Source organism: Coffea arabica, chromosome 2c (assembly GCF_036785885.1).
Source record: "Coffea arabica cultivar ET-39 chromosome 2c, Coffea Arabica ET-39 HiFi, whole genome shotgun sequence".
Taxonomy (NCBI): domain Eukaryota; kingdom Viridiplantae; phylum Streptophyta; class Magnoliopsida; order Gentianales; family Rubiaceae; genus Coffea; species Coffea arabica.
In genome coordinates this window covers 63435558-63448188 of record NC_092312.1, presented here as the reverse complement: position 1 = coordinate 63448188, position 12631 = coordinate 63435558, and the positions used below count along the sequence as shown (strand labels likewise).

Genomic DNA, 12631 nt, shown 5'->3' with positions numbered 1-12631 from the left:
ATGACAATTCACTGTAGCGGAGCCTTGGCGGCTTTATGTAGTTTAGGATTTGAATAAAGTAGCTGGAATGTTCAGTAAGTTTCATGAATGTACGAAATCTAAGAGTCACACAATGAACTTAAGAAGACACTTATGCATGTATAAATTCCCTTTGTAATTATCAAATTTTAATAAGAGAAGGAAAAGTGAGTTTTGATATATCCTCTCCCCCCAACAAAGTGGTATCAGAGCTTGGTTCCAAAGTGTGAGAAAAATATAGGAGTGAGAGTGAAATACTGAAAGAAAGAAATGGCAAATAGTGGAAGTACTTCTCTTCAAATTCCTCAACTTACAACAGAAAATTATGAAAGATGATGTATTCGTATGAAGGCTTTGCTTGGCTCGAAAGATGAATGGGAGAGTGTATAAAATGGCTATGAGGAGGTAACAAATATAGATGAGTTATCCCAAAATGAAAAAGATGCTTTGTCAAAGGCAAAAAAGAAGGATCAATTAGCACTCACACTCATCCATCAAGCTTTGGATGATTCTATGTTTGACAAGGTGGCTGATGCAACCACATCAAGAGAAGCTTGGGAGATATGGAAAACTATTTTCCAAGGAGTTGACAAAGTTAAGAAGGTGAGGCTTAAATCCCTACGTGGTGAGTTTGAAGCTTTGAAGATGGAGTCTGAGTTAATTTCAGATTATTGTACAAGGGTGAAAACTATTGTGAACCAAATGAAGAGATATGGAGAAAAGATAGAAGATGTTCATGTGATTGAGAAGATTCTCCGGTCATTAACTCCCAAATTTGATTATTTGGTGTGTGCCATTGAAGAGTCAAAAGATCTAGACTCAATGACCATTGGAGAATTAGAGGGCTCCCTACAAGCTCATGAAGATAAGATCAAACAAAAACTTGAAGAGCTTTGGAGCAAGTTCTAAAAGCCAAAGCATCTTTGAAGCATGATGGAGAAAAGAGCCAAAAAGGATTTGGCAGAGAAAGAGGACACGGTCGTGGCCGAGGAGGAAGAGGAAATGGTGACAACAAAATTAATAAGGAGAAAAGCTACCAATCATTTAGAGGTTGTGGAAGAGCAAGAGAAAGAGGACGTGGTTACTATCGTAACATGAATGAAAGGAGGTATGATAACTCAAAAATTGAGTGCTACAACTGTCCCAAATTTGGCTATTTTGCTTGGGAATGTTATGATACAGCAAATGTAGAAGATTAGAGGATACTTTATGGAGTAGAGTGAGAGGGAACAAAGTGATAGACTTGCATTAATGGAGGTGACAAATGTCACCCTTGGATTAGTCCTTAAGTAAGACTACTATTCCTTGTCTTACCATTGACCAAATAAATCACAAAAATAACCAAAACTTCACCATTTTCTCTTCATCTTGGCCGAATTTCTTGAGCAACAAAAGGAAGAAAACTCTTCAAGATTTTGGGTTCAATCTTGCTTCAATCAACTTACTCAACCATCCAACCTTGATTTTGCTCCATAAAACCACTTAAAGGAGTGACAGTGAAGTGTTGTGTGGTGTTATTTGGAAAGATAAGAGGACTTATTGCTCTCTCTCTCTTGTTTCTAAGGTGAGTTGTGAAGAACTACTCTCCTCCCTTTATTGATGCTTAAATCATGCTTAGTGGTAGTATGAGATGCCATTTGATGGATTATATTTTGATTTGTGGTTGAATTGATGAACTTTTATAATTTTTGGGGATTTTTCTGTTTTAATATGAAAATGATTGTGTGGCTATCTATGATGATTGGAAATGATGTTTAATGACTCTAGGAGGTGGAAAAAGTGATTAATTGCAACCAATTTCTGGTTTGGAAGAAATTTTAGAAAATTAGGGTTTTGTGAAGAACATTCTGCCCGGTTTTATAGCTCCTAGTTAGAGGCTGAATTGGCCTTGGCTTAAAACATGAAAGTTGTATGGAATGACATTTTAGAGGTGCCTACAAAATTTCAGGTCAATCGGAGTAGCGTAGAATGAGAAAAGTCAAAATTACCCTTGCTGTCCTGGTTTTACCCGAATGTAAGAATTGCACCTGTAATTGGTTGTTTTGGCTGGAATTGCTTCAGAATTGGTTGTTACAGTCTTCTAATGAAATGTAGCCCTATTTCTAACCTTTCTTATGGCTTTGGAATTTCTGGATTTGGACTTATGTAGACTGCTTTATGATGTTTGTACTAGAATACGGTTTGGGAACTTGTTTTGCGATTCTGGTGTAGTATGTTACATTTTTGACGTAGTTACACTCGAAATTGGACTGAGTGGCCTTCTTCAACATTGTAGCCTCTTAAGTCCTAAATATTCCTGTAAAAGTTTAGGTCAAACGGATTAGCGTATCCTTAGTTATAGATGAAATACTCAAGCCTGTTTTGAACATCAGGTTCTGTGCGTTTTTAGTTTAGCTTCTGCCCGTGACTTTTCGGTTTCGATACCGTACGATGTGGGCATTGACTCTTTCATAAGAAATGTATATCTTGGTTTTAGCTTCGAAACGGTATAAAGTGCGTCGAAATCCGAGTTCCGTAGCTCCCGTTATGACCAAAACAAGATCGATCGTCAGAACTGCCTTTGAATCTGGACAGTTCTGACGGGTACTTTGACACTCAAATTTCGTTCTGTTCTGAGTGGATTCAGGTATTGGCCAAAACATCAAAGTTTTAGCCTTATGTCTCAGCTTTCTAATGCCTTTGGAATTTCCTGATTTGGATTTGTGAGCTGGGAGTTATAGTCCAGCAAACATACCCTGTCTGTTACTTTGGAGTGCGAATTCCTGGAACGGTTTTCTGCACTTTTGACCCATCTCTGTTCAGATCCGGAGTTAGGGGTCTTCATGAAAGTTATAGACTTTTCTCTTAGCTTCACAACGGTACCTCATGTACCATGATCCGACACTCATAGCTTTGATTAGGCTCAAAACAGTTTCGACGGCAAAATGGCTAGGCCGCCATTCCCGTTTCCGTGTGCCGTTTCCGCACTCGTATGTGCCGATTTTGCCGTTTTGCCTGTTTTAGGCATATTAGTAGCCATTTATGATATTATGTGACGCAATCTTCTATTTCAAACGGTGGTGAGCTAGGTGGAGCCGGTGGGGCCAACTAGCTACTCCTCGCGGCACAAATTTCGAACTTTTGCTCTTTTGTTCGTTGAGTAAGTATTCAGGCCGCTCTTACGTGTTAGTTGTTTATGTGTTTCGATATGTATGAAAAGGGTACCTAGACGAGGGTGTACTTTATCGCACTCGACCTAAACCCTAGTTTGCGCACACATTTGTACATGACATATGTATATAAATCATTTTGGAACTAAACCCCTTGAGCTTGTGGCTCGGGGTGACTTTTGAATAAATTTTGTGAAATTTGTGAGTTTGGGGCCCGATCTCATGACTTAGATGGACTATTCGAGCCGGTTAGGGCTTGGTCGAAGTCAGTCCAACCTGGTTTGAGGTCACCAAGTTTGTGAATCCGGTTCACCGATTATATGGATCGAGTTTGTGACCCGAGCTTGTGAACCAAGCTCAATTTCGTTCGCTCGAGCAAGTTTGTGAGGTGCCTAGCCAGAGAGGGTGATAAGTTGTACGGTGGGAGTACAAGTGAAGTTCTACGGACCATTAATTGTGGTCGACGGAGTGTCGGCAGGAGATCATACATAGCACATGAATTGGCTTTGGAGCCACCTGTATCCTTATTATGTGATGTTACTTTTCTGCTTTTGCTTTACTCTTGCTGTGTAACTGTTGTTGCGTGAAATTTACGCTTTCGCCCCTGTTTACTTACTAAGCATATAGCTTACCCCTTTCCTTTTGTTTTCCTTAGCAGGGACCGACGCGGGGAACTTTTGGCACACACACTAGTATAGTTAGGTTTGATTGTAATAGTCGGACAGTTAGTATGTTGTTTTTGTTTTGGGGGTTTGTATAAGGACCCTCCTTAGGGTCTATCTTCTGCTGGTTGTGGTTATAGTGTATTAGAGTGGTTTGACTCGAGACTTTTGAAGATGTAAATATAACTTTTGGGATTGTATATATTGTATATAGTGCTCTTTCGATTTATCTAGTTTTATTGCTTTAATTTTTGAGTCCTGGCGCGAGTTAGGCAGGCGGCCCGCCGATACCCTTGGGTTCGCCCTTGGGAGAAGTGGGGTCGTCACAGGTGGTATCAGAGCGCCTAGGTTAGAGGACTTGGGCAAATGGGACATACGCGATAGGCACTAGGCATATTTGACCATTTTAAATTGAATGATATCTTTTAAGCTGAAATGCCGGTTGACTGACGACTTAATGTTTTGTAGGTATGTATCCGGGCAGTTCGAGTGGTGCGGGACCCAGTGGTGTGGGACTGAGATTTCCGAGTACGAGAGGCGTAGAGGATCGAGTGCTGCGTAAGCGGGCGATCCGTTATCGGCAGAGACCTGGAGAGCCTTACACTTTATACTCCCCTTTTGGTCAGGTGGCGCACCGACCTTGTGGATGTTGGTACACATACTGTTATCCTGACGAGGTCGTCCTGGCTGTGGACGACGAGCGACGCAGCCTACTTAGACGGCTAGACGAGGCTAGAGAGGTTGGCCTTGGGCAGGCGATGCGTATTAGGGACTTGGAGCAGGGTCTCCGAGAGGAGAGGGAGAGGACGGGCTCTTTGCACCGTCAGCTTCAGAACACACACCAGCACCTCTTCGCTATGAAGAGGCAGCTGAGGGATAGGGCCCGGAGTATGTCTGTCGACTTCGAGCTCCTACTAGATCTAGCCGCAGAGGCACCGCCACGAACCACCGGTCCAGAGAGGATGGACGAGGTGGACACGTTAGGTTCCGTTGGGAACCTGGGCCTTAGGGGAGGCGATTAGGGTCGCTTTTCTACTTTTGTTTAGCTAGTGTATGACTTTTGTTAGAACTAGCATGACTACTCTCTTTTGTTATTTGGTTGGCTGACTAGATTTTGGAGCCAGTGCTCATGTGTACATTGGGTTTTGTACCGACTGGAGGTCGGTAATGTGTAAATCTTTTGGTGTGACTTTGTAAATATATGCATATATTTAAAAAGTATTTTGAACTTATTTTTTGTGTGTCTTCTGTGCATACGCTTTACGTCCGTACTTTTGCTCACAGTTTGGATAATAAATATATGTCATGTTCCGATCTATAGACTTTTGCACTTAAATGGCCTCCGGTACTCGAGGTGGAGGTAGAGGGCGAGCACGAAGCCCTGAAAGGGAACAAGGACAAGAGCCAGATCAAGTAACTACAGCCATTCAGCGGATGGCTGACTTGCTAGAACGTATGGTCGACCATCAGGGTCAGGGCCATAGGAATGCCGCTGGAAACCCTGGAAATAATCCGGGTAATCACGAAAGAGAGGACCGTACTTTAGAACGGTTCCAAAAATTTGCGTCTCCTAAGTTTGTAGGTGGACCCGACCCTGACCTAACGGAGGGTTGGATGGACCGTATGCTAGATATTTTTGCCGCGCTTAGATACTCGGAGGAACGGCAGATATCCTTTGCTGCTTTTCAATTTGAAGGGGCCGCCCGAGCCTGGTGGAACGTGATTAAAACCAAGTGGGAGCGCGAACAAACCCCCTGGACCTGCATCAACTTTACACGGGAATTTAATGAAAAATATTTACCACCCATTGTGCAAGAAAAACGGGAAGATGATTTCATTCGCCTACGTCAAGGGGCATCGAGTGTGGCGGAATACGAAACTCAGTTTACGAAACTTTCCCGTTTTGCCCCAGAGCTGGTGCTGACGGAGCAAAATCGAATTCGCCATTTTACCCAAGGCTTAAATGTGGAGATCCAGGAGGCACTAGCAGCTGCACAGTTGGACACGTTTAGCCAGGCACTAGAAAAAGTACAGCGGATTGAGATTGCAAGGGGACAGGTTAAAACCTTCCATGACCGGAAAAGGAGGCAACCCAACTCGAATGACTCCACGGTTGGACAGAGTTCGCGAAACGAGCCACCTACTAAGACAAGCAAAGGCACAGATGGTCCACGACCTACAAGAACCCTGAATAGCTTTGGGCGAGGTCAGATAGTGCAAGAGCCCCAGAGGAGTGCCCAGCGTGGAGGGTCAAGTACGGCCACTAAACCAACCAGTGGTTTCTGTGGGGCCAATCACACTGATGAAAATTGCTGGAAAAATAGTTCGGTACGGAAATGCATCAAATGTAGTAGCACCGAACATCTGATTGCCCGGTGCCCCAAGATGCAGAAGGAAGGACTCAAGCCACCAACTGAAGGGACTACAACGAAGCCGTCAAATACAAGGGAAAATCGACCCAAAGGGCCAGCAAGAGTGTATGCAATGGGTCAACAAGAGGTGATTGACCCTTCGGCGGGTTTCGAAGGTACGCTTTAACCAAAGAAATAATTTCGAGGACGAAATTGTCCTAAGTGGGGGAGATTGTGAGACCCTAATCCGTTCATAAGTTGATATTAGGGTTATTCATTATTTTGTATGGTCAAATTAAGGTTTTAGGGCTAAAGAGAAACCCTGATCTCGGTTAAAATTGAAAACCCTAACTTACTTATGATAAAATCCTAGTTTATGTATTATTCGTAAGCTCGAGCTATAGTTTATATGCGGTATTCTAGTGTGTGTTTTGCCACAAGTAAAAATAGGATTCGTTATAATTTGCAGAGGTTTAACAAGTTTGAAAATGGTTGGCAAACTCTGGATTAGCAAACCTCTAGTGTTACAATATTGGAAAGTTTAAGTGGAGTTTTATTTATCGCCCGCCTTTTTCCACATTTTCTTTATTAAAAAAATTTCCCAGATAATTTTTATGAGTAAATATAGATTTTCGATGATTTTTCTAGTATCGGTTAGTTTTTGAGAAATTAAGAACGTATATCGGACGTGGGACCCACTAGTGCGGTAAGTTCGAAAAAATTCGGCCGATTAGGTTAAGTTTCGGATACTGAGTTTAATTTATCGGGTGCTAAGAGATAATTAGAGAATATTTTATGGAGTAGAGTGAGAGGGAACAAAGTGATAGACTTGCATTAATGGAGGTGACAAGTGTCACCCTTGGATTAGTCCTTAAGTAACACTACTATTTCTTGTCTTACCATTGACCAAGTAAATCACAAAAATAACCAAAACCTCACCATTTTCTCTTCATCTTGGCCGAATTTCTTGAGCAACAAAAGGAAGAAAACTCTTCAAGATTTTGGGTTCAATCTTGCTTCAATCAACTTACTCAACCATCCAACCTTGATTTTGCTCCATAAAACCACTTAAAGGAGTGATAGTGAAGTGTTGTGTGGTGTTATTGGGAAAGATAAGAGGACTTATTGCTCTCTCTCTCTCTTGTTTCTAAGGTGAGTTGTGAAGAACTACTCTCCTCCCTTTATTGATGCTTAAATCATGCTTAGTGGTAGTATGAGATGCCATTTGATGGATTATATTTTGATTTGTGGTTGAATTGATGAACTTTTATAATTTTTGGAGATTTTTCTGTTTTAATTTGAACATGATTGTGTGGCGATCTATGATGATTGGAAATGATGTTCAATGACTCTAGGAGGTGGAAAAAGTGATTAATTGCAACCAATTTCTGGTTTGGAAGAAATTTTAGAAAATTAGGGTTTTGTGAAGAACATTCTGCCCGATTTTATAGCTCCTAGTTAGAGGCTGAATTGGCCTTGGCTTAAAACATGAAAGTTGTAGGGAATGACATTTTAGAGGTGCCTACAAAATTTCAGGTCAATCGGAGTAGCGTAGAATGAGAAAAGTCGAAATTACCCTTGCTGTCCTGGTTTTACCTGAATGTAAGAATTGCACCTGTAGTTGGTTGTTTTGGCTGGAATTGCTTCAGAATTGATTGTTACAGTCCTCTAATGAAATGTAGCCCTGTTTCTAAGCTTTCGTATGGTTTTGGAATTTCTGGATTTGGACTTATGTAGGCTGTTTTATGATGTTTGTACTAGAATACGGTTTGTGAACTTGTTTTGCGATTCTGGTGTAGTATGTTACATTTTTGACGTAGTTACACTCGAAATTGGACTGAGTGGCTTTCTTCAACATTGTAGCCTCTTAAGTCTTGAATATGCCTATAAAATTTCAAGTCAAACGGATTAGCGTATCCTTAGTTATAGATGAAATACTCAAGCCTGTTTTGAACATCAGGTTCTGTGCGTTTTTAGTTTAGCTTCTGCCCGTGACTTTTCGGTTTTGATACCGTACGATCTGGGTATTGACTACTTCATAAGAAATGTATATCTTGGTTTTAGCTTCAAAGCGGTATAAAGTGCGTCGAAATCCGAGTTCCGTAGCTCCCGTTATGACCAAAACAAGATCGATCGTCGGAACTGCCTTTGAATCTGGACAGTTCTGACGGGTACTTTGACACTCAAATTTCGTTCTGTTCTGAGTGGATTCAGGTCTTGGCCAAAACATCAAAATTTTAGCCTTATGTCTCAGCTTTCTAATGCCTTTGGAATTTCCTGATTTGGATTTGTGAGCTGGGAGTTATAGTCCAGCAAACATACCCTATCCGTTACTTTGGAGTGCGAATTCCTGGAACGATTTTCTGCACTTTCGACCCATCTCTGTTCAGATCCGGAGTTAGGGGTCTTCATGAAAGTTATAATGTGAGAACCCTAACCTACCATAACTTTCTTGGCCTATTTGCTTATTTTCTTTTCCCATTTTTAGTGAGAATTTGTTAACCCTTTTGTTTAAACAATGGAAGGTTCATTGTTATGTGCATTTGTGTGTGAGATATGTGTATATGAGTATGTGTTAGAAGTACGGTTGAACGCGGCAATCGAATTCGGAAAAAGAAGAGAAAATTCTGGAAAATTGAAGTGGCCAAATCCGGCCGGAAATCCGGCCAGTTTCTGGCCGGAAATCCGGCCAGTTTCTGGCCGGATAGCTGGCCGGATTGCCCTGCAGTTTTGAAAAAAAATTTGTTTAGCCTCTGCCTCATATCCGGCCAAGAATCCGGCCGGATTGTGACGTGTCACAGCCGGTCAGAGGCTTTGACCGGCTGTTTCTTTCATTCTTATCCCACCTTTTGGGTCCAAAATATCTCATTTCTTCCCTGTCCAACCGTGAGCTTTGAGAGCAAAGAGAGAAAAACTCTTCAATCTTCATCTTTGATTTTTGCTTCAATCTTGAAACTCCACCAATAGATTTTTAATTCCCTCCATACAAGTGAGCTTCTTGGAAGGTTAAAGCTTTTGGGTGGAGTGATTTTAAAGGGGAGCTTGGAATTGCTAGTCTTCTTGAGATTGTGAGGTAAGATGATTAAGAAAGTTCTTTCTTGCTTTGATTATGGTATAGCAGTGATTTGTGGCGGTTATACATGCTATATTGTGAAGTATTTCATGGGTTTAAGGAATTTATGGTGAGGTTTTATATTTAATTATGATTTTTCTGTTTGCATTTGATTTTGTCTATGTGGCCATGTATGATGAAGGGGAATGTTATAGAATGAGGCTATTTGGTGTAAATGATGGTTAATTGCAAGAAAATGTTGTTTGGAAGGAAATTTGGAAAAGTTAGGGTGTCACACCCTTCAATTCTGTCCGGCACTGTTCACCCTAGTTAGAGGCCGAATTGGCCTTGGCTTAAAACATGAAAGTTGTAGGTATTGATGTGTTTGAGGAGCCTGTAAAATTTCAGGTCAATCGGAGTAGTGTAGAGTGAGAAAGGTCGAATTTACCCCTGCTGCTCTGGTTTCATCCGAACTTGGGAATTGTTGTAGTAATTAGCTATTTTGGCTAGGAAAACTTCTGAACTGGATTTAGAGGTCTTCTAATGAAATGTAGCCTGATGTCCTAGCTATCATTTGGCTTTGGAATCAATGGATTTGGACCTAATTAGACCGAATTGTAGTTCGTTAACCAGAACGTGGTTTGTCCACCTGTTTTTACGGTTCTGATCTGGTATCTTGTATTTTTGACCTAGTTTCACTACAAACTGGACTGAGTGACCTTCTACATTGTTGTAGCACTATCTCTTAGCTTCGAAACGGTGGGTCTTGCACCCTAATCCAATAATCGTAGTGCCTTTAGTGCCATTCCCGCAAAATGATGTCAAGCATTGTTTTATCTGAAAATGTTTCTAGCTTGCTTTTCATAGTTATTGTTGTATTTATATGACTTTAAGCCTAGTGAACGGCTTTTGGACATGAGATTATTCTATACGACATGTTGGGACTGATTTGAGAAAAATAATGAAGCCATTAATGGCTGAAAAAATAGGTAAACACAAGGGACATGCCGTCCGTTTATTTTCTTGTAAAATGAATAAGTTAAAGTGGTTTTCGAAAATGTATTTTGTATCATATTGAACGTATTCCCTTGGAAGCGTCTTCGGGTTTTTGAATAAAGGATCGAAGACTAAATTTCTATTCGAACTCGTATATTGTCTTTGACAAATAATGTGACCGTTTTATCTTTTGAAAACATGATACCTCTTTCGTTTCAAACTTCAAATGGTCCTTAAGCCTTTCCAACCGATAGAGGTATGAGTTCGGGTTTTAACGGCCACAAGTGAATTGCTTTTAAACAAGGTTTTAAGTGTGGAGGTTAAAGTATTGTATCCTCCTTTTTACATGATTTTTATCAAAGCATTGGTTAGTTATTGACCACTTGTATATATATGCTTTTGAATCACATACGCAATTCCGAAAGAATGTTTTCTTAGCTCTATTGGAATTTCGAATTGTTTGGAGTGAGTGTTTCCTCTTAGAGATTTTATAACCTTCTTGGTTTGGGTTGCATTAGGGTTATTCTTGTCTACGAATCCAAGTGCCTCTTTACACTTTGAAAGTCTTTTATACGTTTACTCGCGAGTAGTCAGGTTTTGGTTGATTTCCTCTAAATCATGTTAGATGGATTGTAATGTGATCTTTGTGGAATTTTAGGTTTCATTGGTGATTGAGAATTGGGCGTTGTTTTGCGGTTATAGGTGAGTGTTCCTTATTTGTTATATTTCCTGATTATATGGCTTGTTTGAATGATTGATAACATGTTAAACGCTTTCAATGATTGCTAAAACGATTTTCGAGGCGAGTGTGTACTTTACCGCACTTAGCCTAAATGATTGTGAAATTTTAATGATTGAGTGATTGAAATGTTAATTGTGCATGAATGTAGGCCTTCGGGCTGAACTGGCCATTGCCCCTTGTTACCGGTCGTCTCGAGCCAATCGGACTCGATCGAGCGATTAGGAACTTGGGTGAACGATCCGGTATACTCGAGTATTACCCTGTAGGTTGGTGGAGCCTGGCCAAAAGCCAGGGACGGGGTGAATGAAATAAATGAATGAATGAACGAGGGGTTTTACTTATACAAAATACATTTTTTAAATGATTGAAGGAAGGAGAATGGAAGGAGAATGAATGAATGAACGATTGGCTCCTTGTGAGCCCGTATCCTTTTAATGAATGTGTTTATCGCTTTATTGTACTTGTATCGTGAATTGTTGTTTACATGCATTTGTTTCTCTTGTTGCCTATGTGTACGGAACCTCACTGAGCTTTCCAGCTCATCCCTTTAGTTTTTGTTTTCCTTAGCAGGGGAAGACGTGCGAGGACGGAAGCTACGAATAGATTAGCCGTGGTAGTACTTTGGTTTCTTTTGTAAAGGTTCTCGCCCTAGTGCTTGGCACGGCGTGGTTGTATGGTGAATTGAGAACCTATATTTTGACAGTTGTACTTCCATTGAGACAGTAATGTATATAAGTTCACGTTTAAGTTTGGATTTATTGTTATTTCGATTGTTTTGTGGATTTTCTTATCTTTTCTTATAGTGACTGACTGAGTCCCGGCGAGAGCTGGGCAGGCGGTCCGCCGATACCCTGGGGTACGCCCTAGGGAGAAGTGGGGCCGTTACAGTTGGTATCAGAGCCTGCTTCGCGTGGTCTCTACGCGGAGTGTGCCTGGACTGAGTGATAAATAGGTATGTCGGACTAAGTGCTCGTTTGAGCATAAGTTTTGAACTGTGAATGTTATAGGTTTTAAATCTTTCTCGGGGTATCTAAGGACAATAGATAGGTACGTCTGGGAGGAATTTCGATTGTAGATGGTTTACTCTTGGGACTGGCCAGCTCGAGAAGTGAATTATCTTATTTCGGATTCTCGTACCCGAGTACTCCAGAGTTGAGACGATGTTAAGTATATGAGATTTATATTTTGGGACCATGAACAGGCTTTGTCCAACTAGAATGAGTACCAGAGGTTAAGGGATATCCAGTGTGAACAGTAAGTGACGTGAGAGACCGGACGGGGCTACCTTAGCTGAGACTGGGGCGACCATTACCTCCTCGTTTGATTCGCCAGTATATTCTTATTAAATGACGTCTATTGATGTAATTGTGCGTATGAATGTTTTCCTGACTTGATATGTACTTGTGAAATTGATCCTCTAGTTACTCGATATGTGGGGTGTTATGTGCGTATATGTTACTTGTGTACTTGGTACATCGATGTTGTTGTTTTAGTCCTCTTATCGCCTTTATTCATTAAATTAATTTTGAAAAAAAAGAGAGAAGGGAAAGATATATCTATGGACGGGAGACGTAGTCAGGGACGTGGTCGAGGCCGTGGAACTAAACGGACCCCAGAACCTAGAGTAGAAAGGGAAACGTCCGCCGAACAAGAACAAGAAC

At 41.0% G+C, this 12631-nt stretch overlaps 1 protein-coding gene across 1 annotated transcript; it reads left to right on the top strand.

Moving 5' to 3' along the window:
- The first annotated feature begins 531 nt into the window (after window positions 1-531).
- On the top strand, window positions 532-927 carry LOC140035733 (uncharacterized). The gene has a single exon (XM_072077086.1). It carries the CDS (start codon window positions 532-534, stop codon window positions 925-927), a length of 396 nt encoding a protein of 131 aa, XP_071933187.1.
- The last annotated feature ends 11704 nt before the right edge of the window (window positions 928-12631 follow it).

Bases quoted from the DNA above. Each gene is read 5' to 3' on its own strand.
- LOC140035733 (XM_072077086.1), top strand. From the start codon at position 532: ATGTTTGACAAGGTGGCTGATGCAACCACATCAAGAGAAGCTTGGGAG.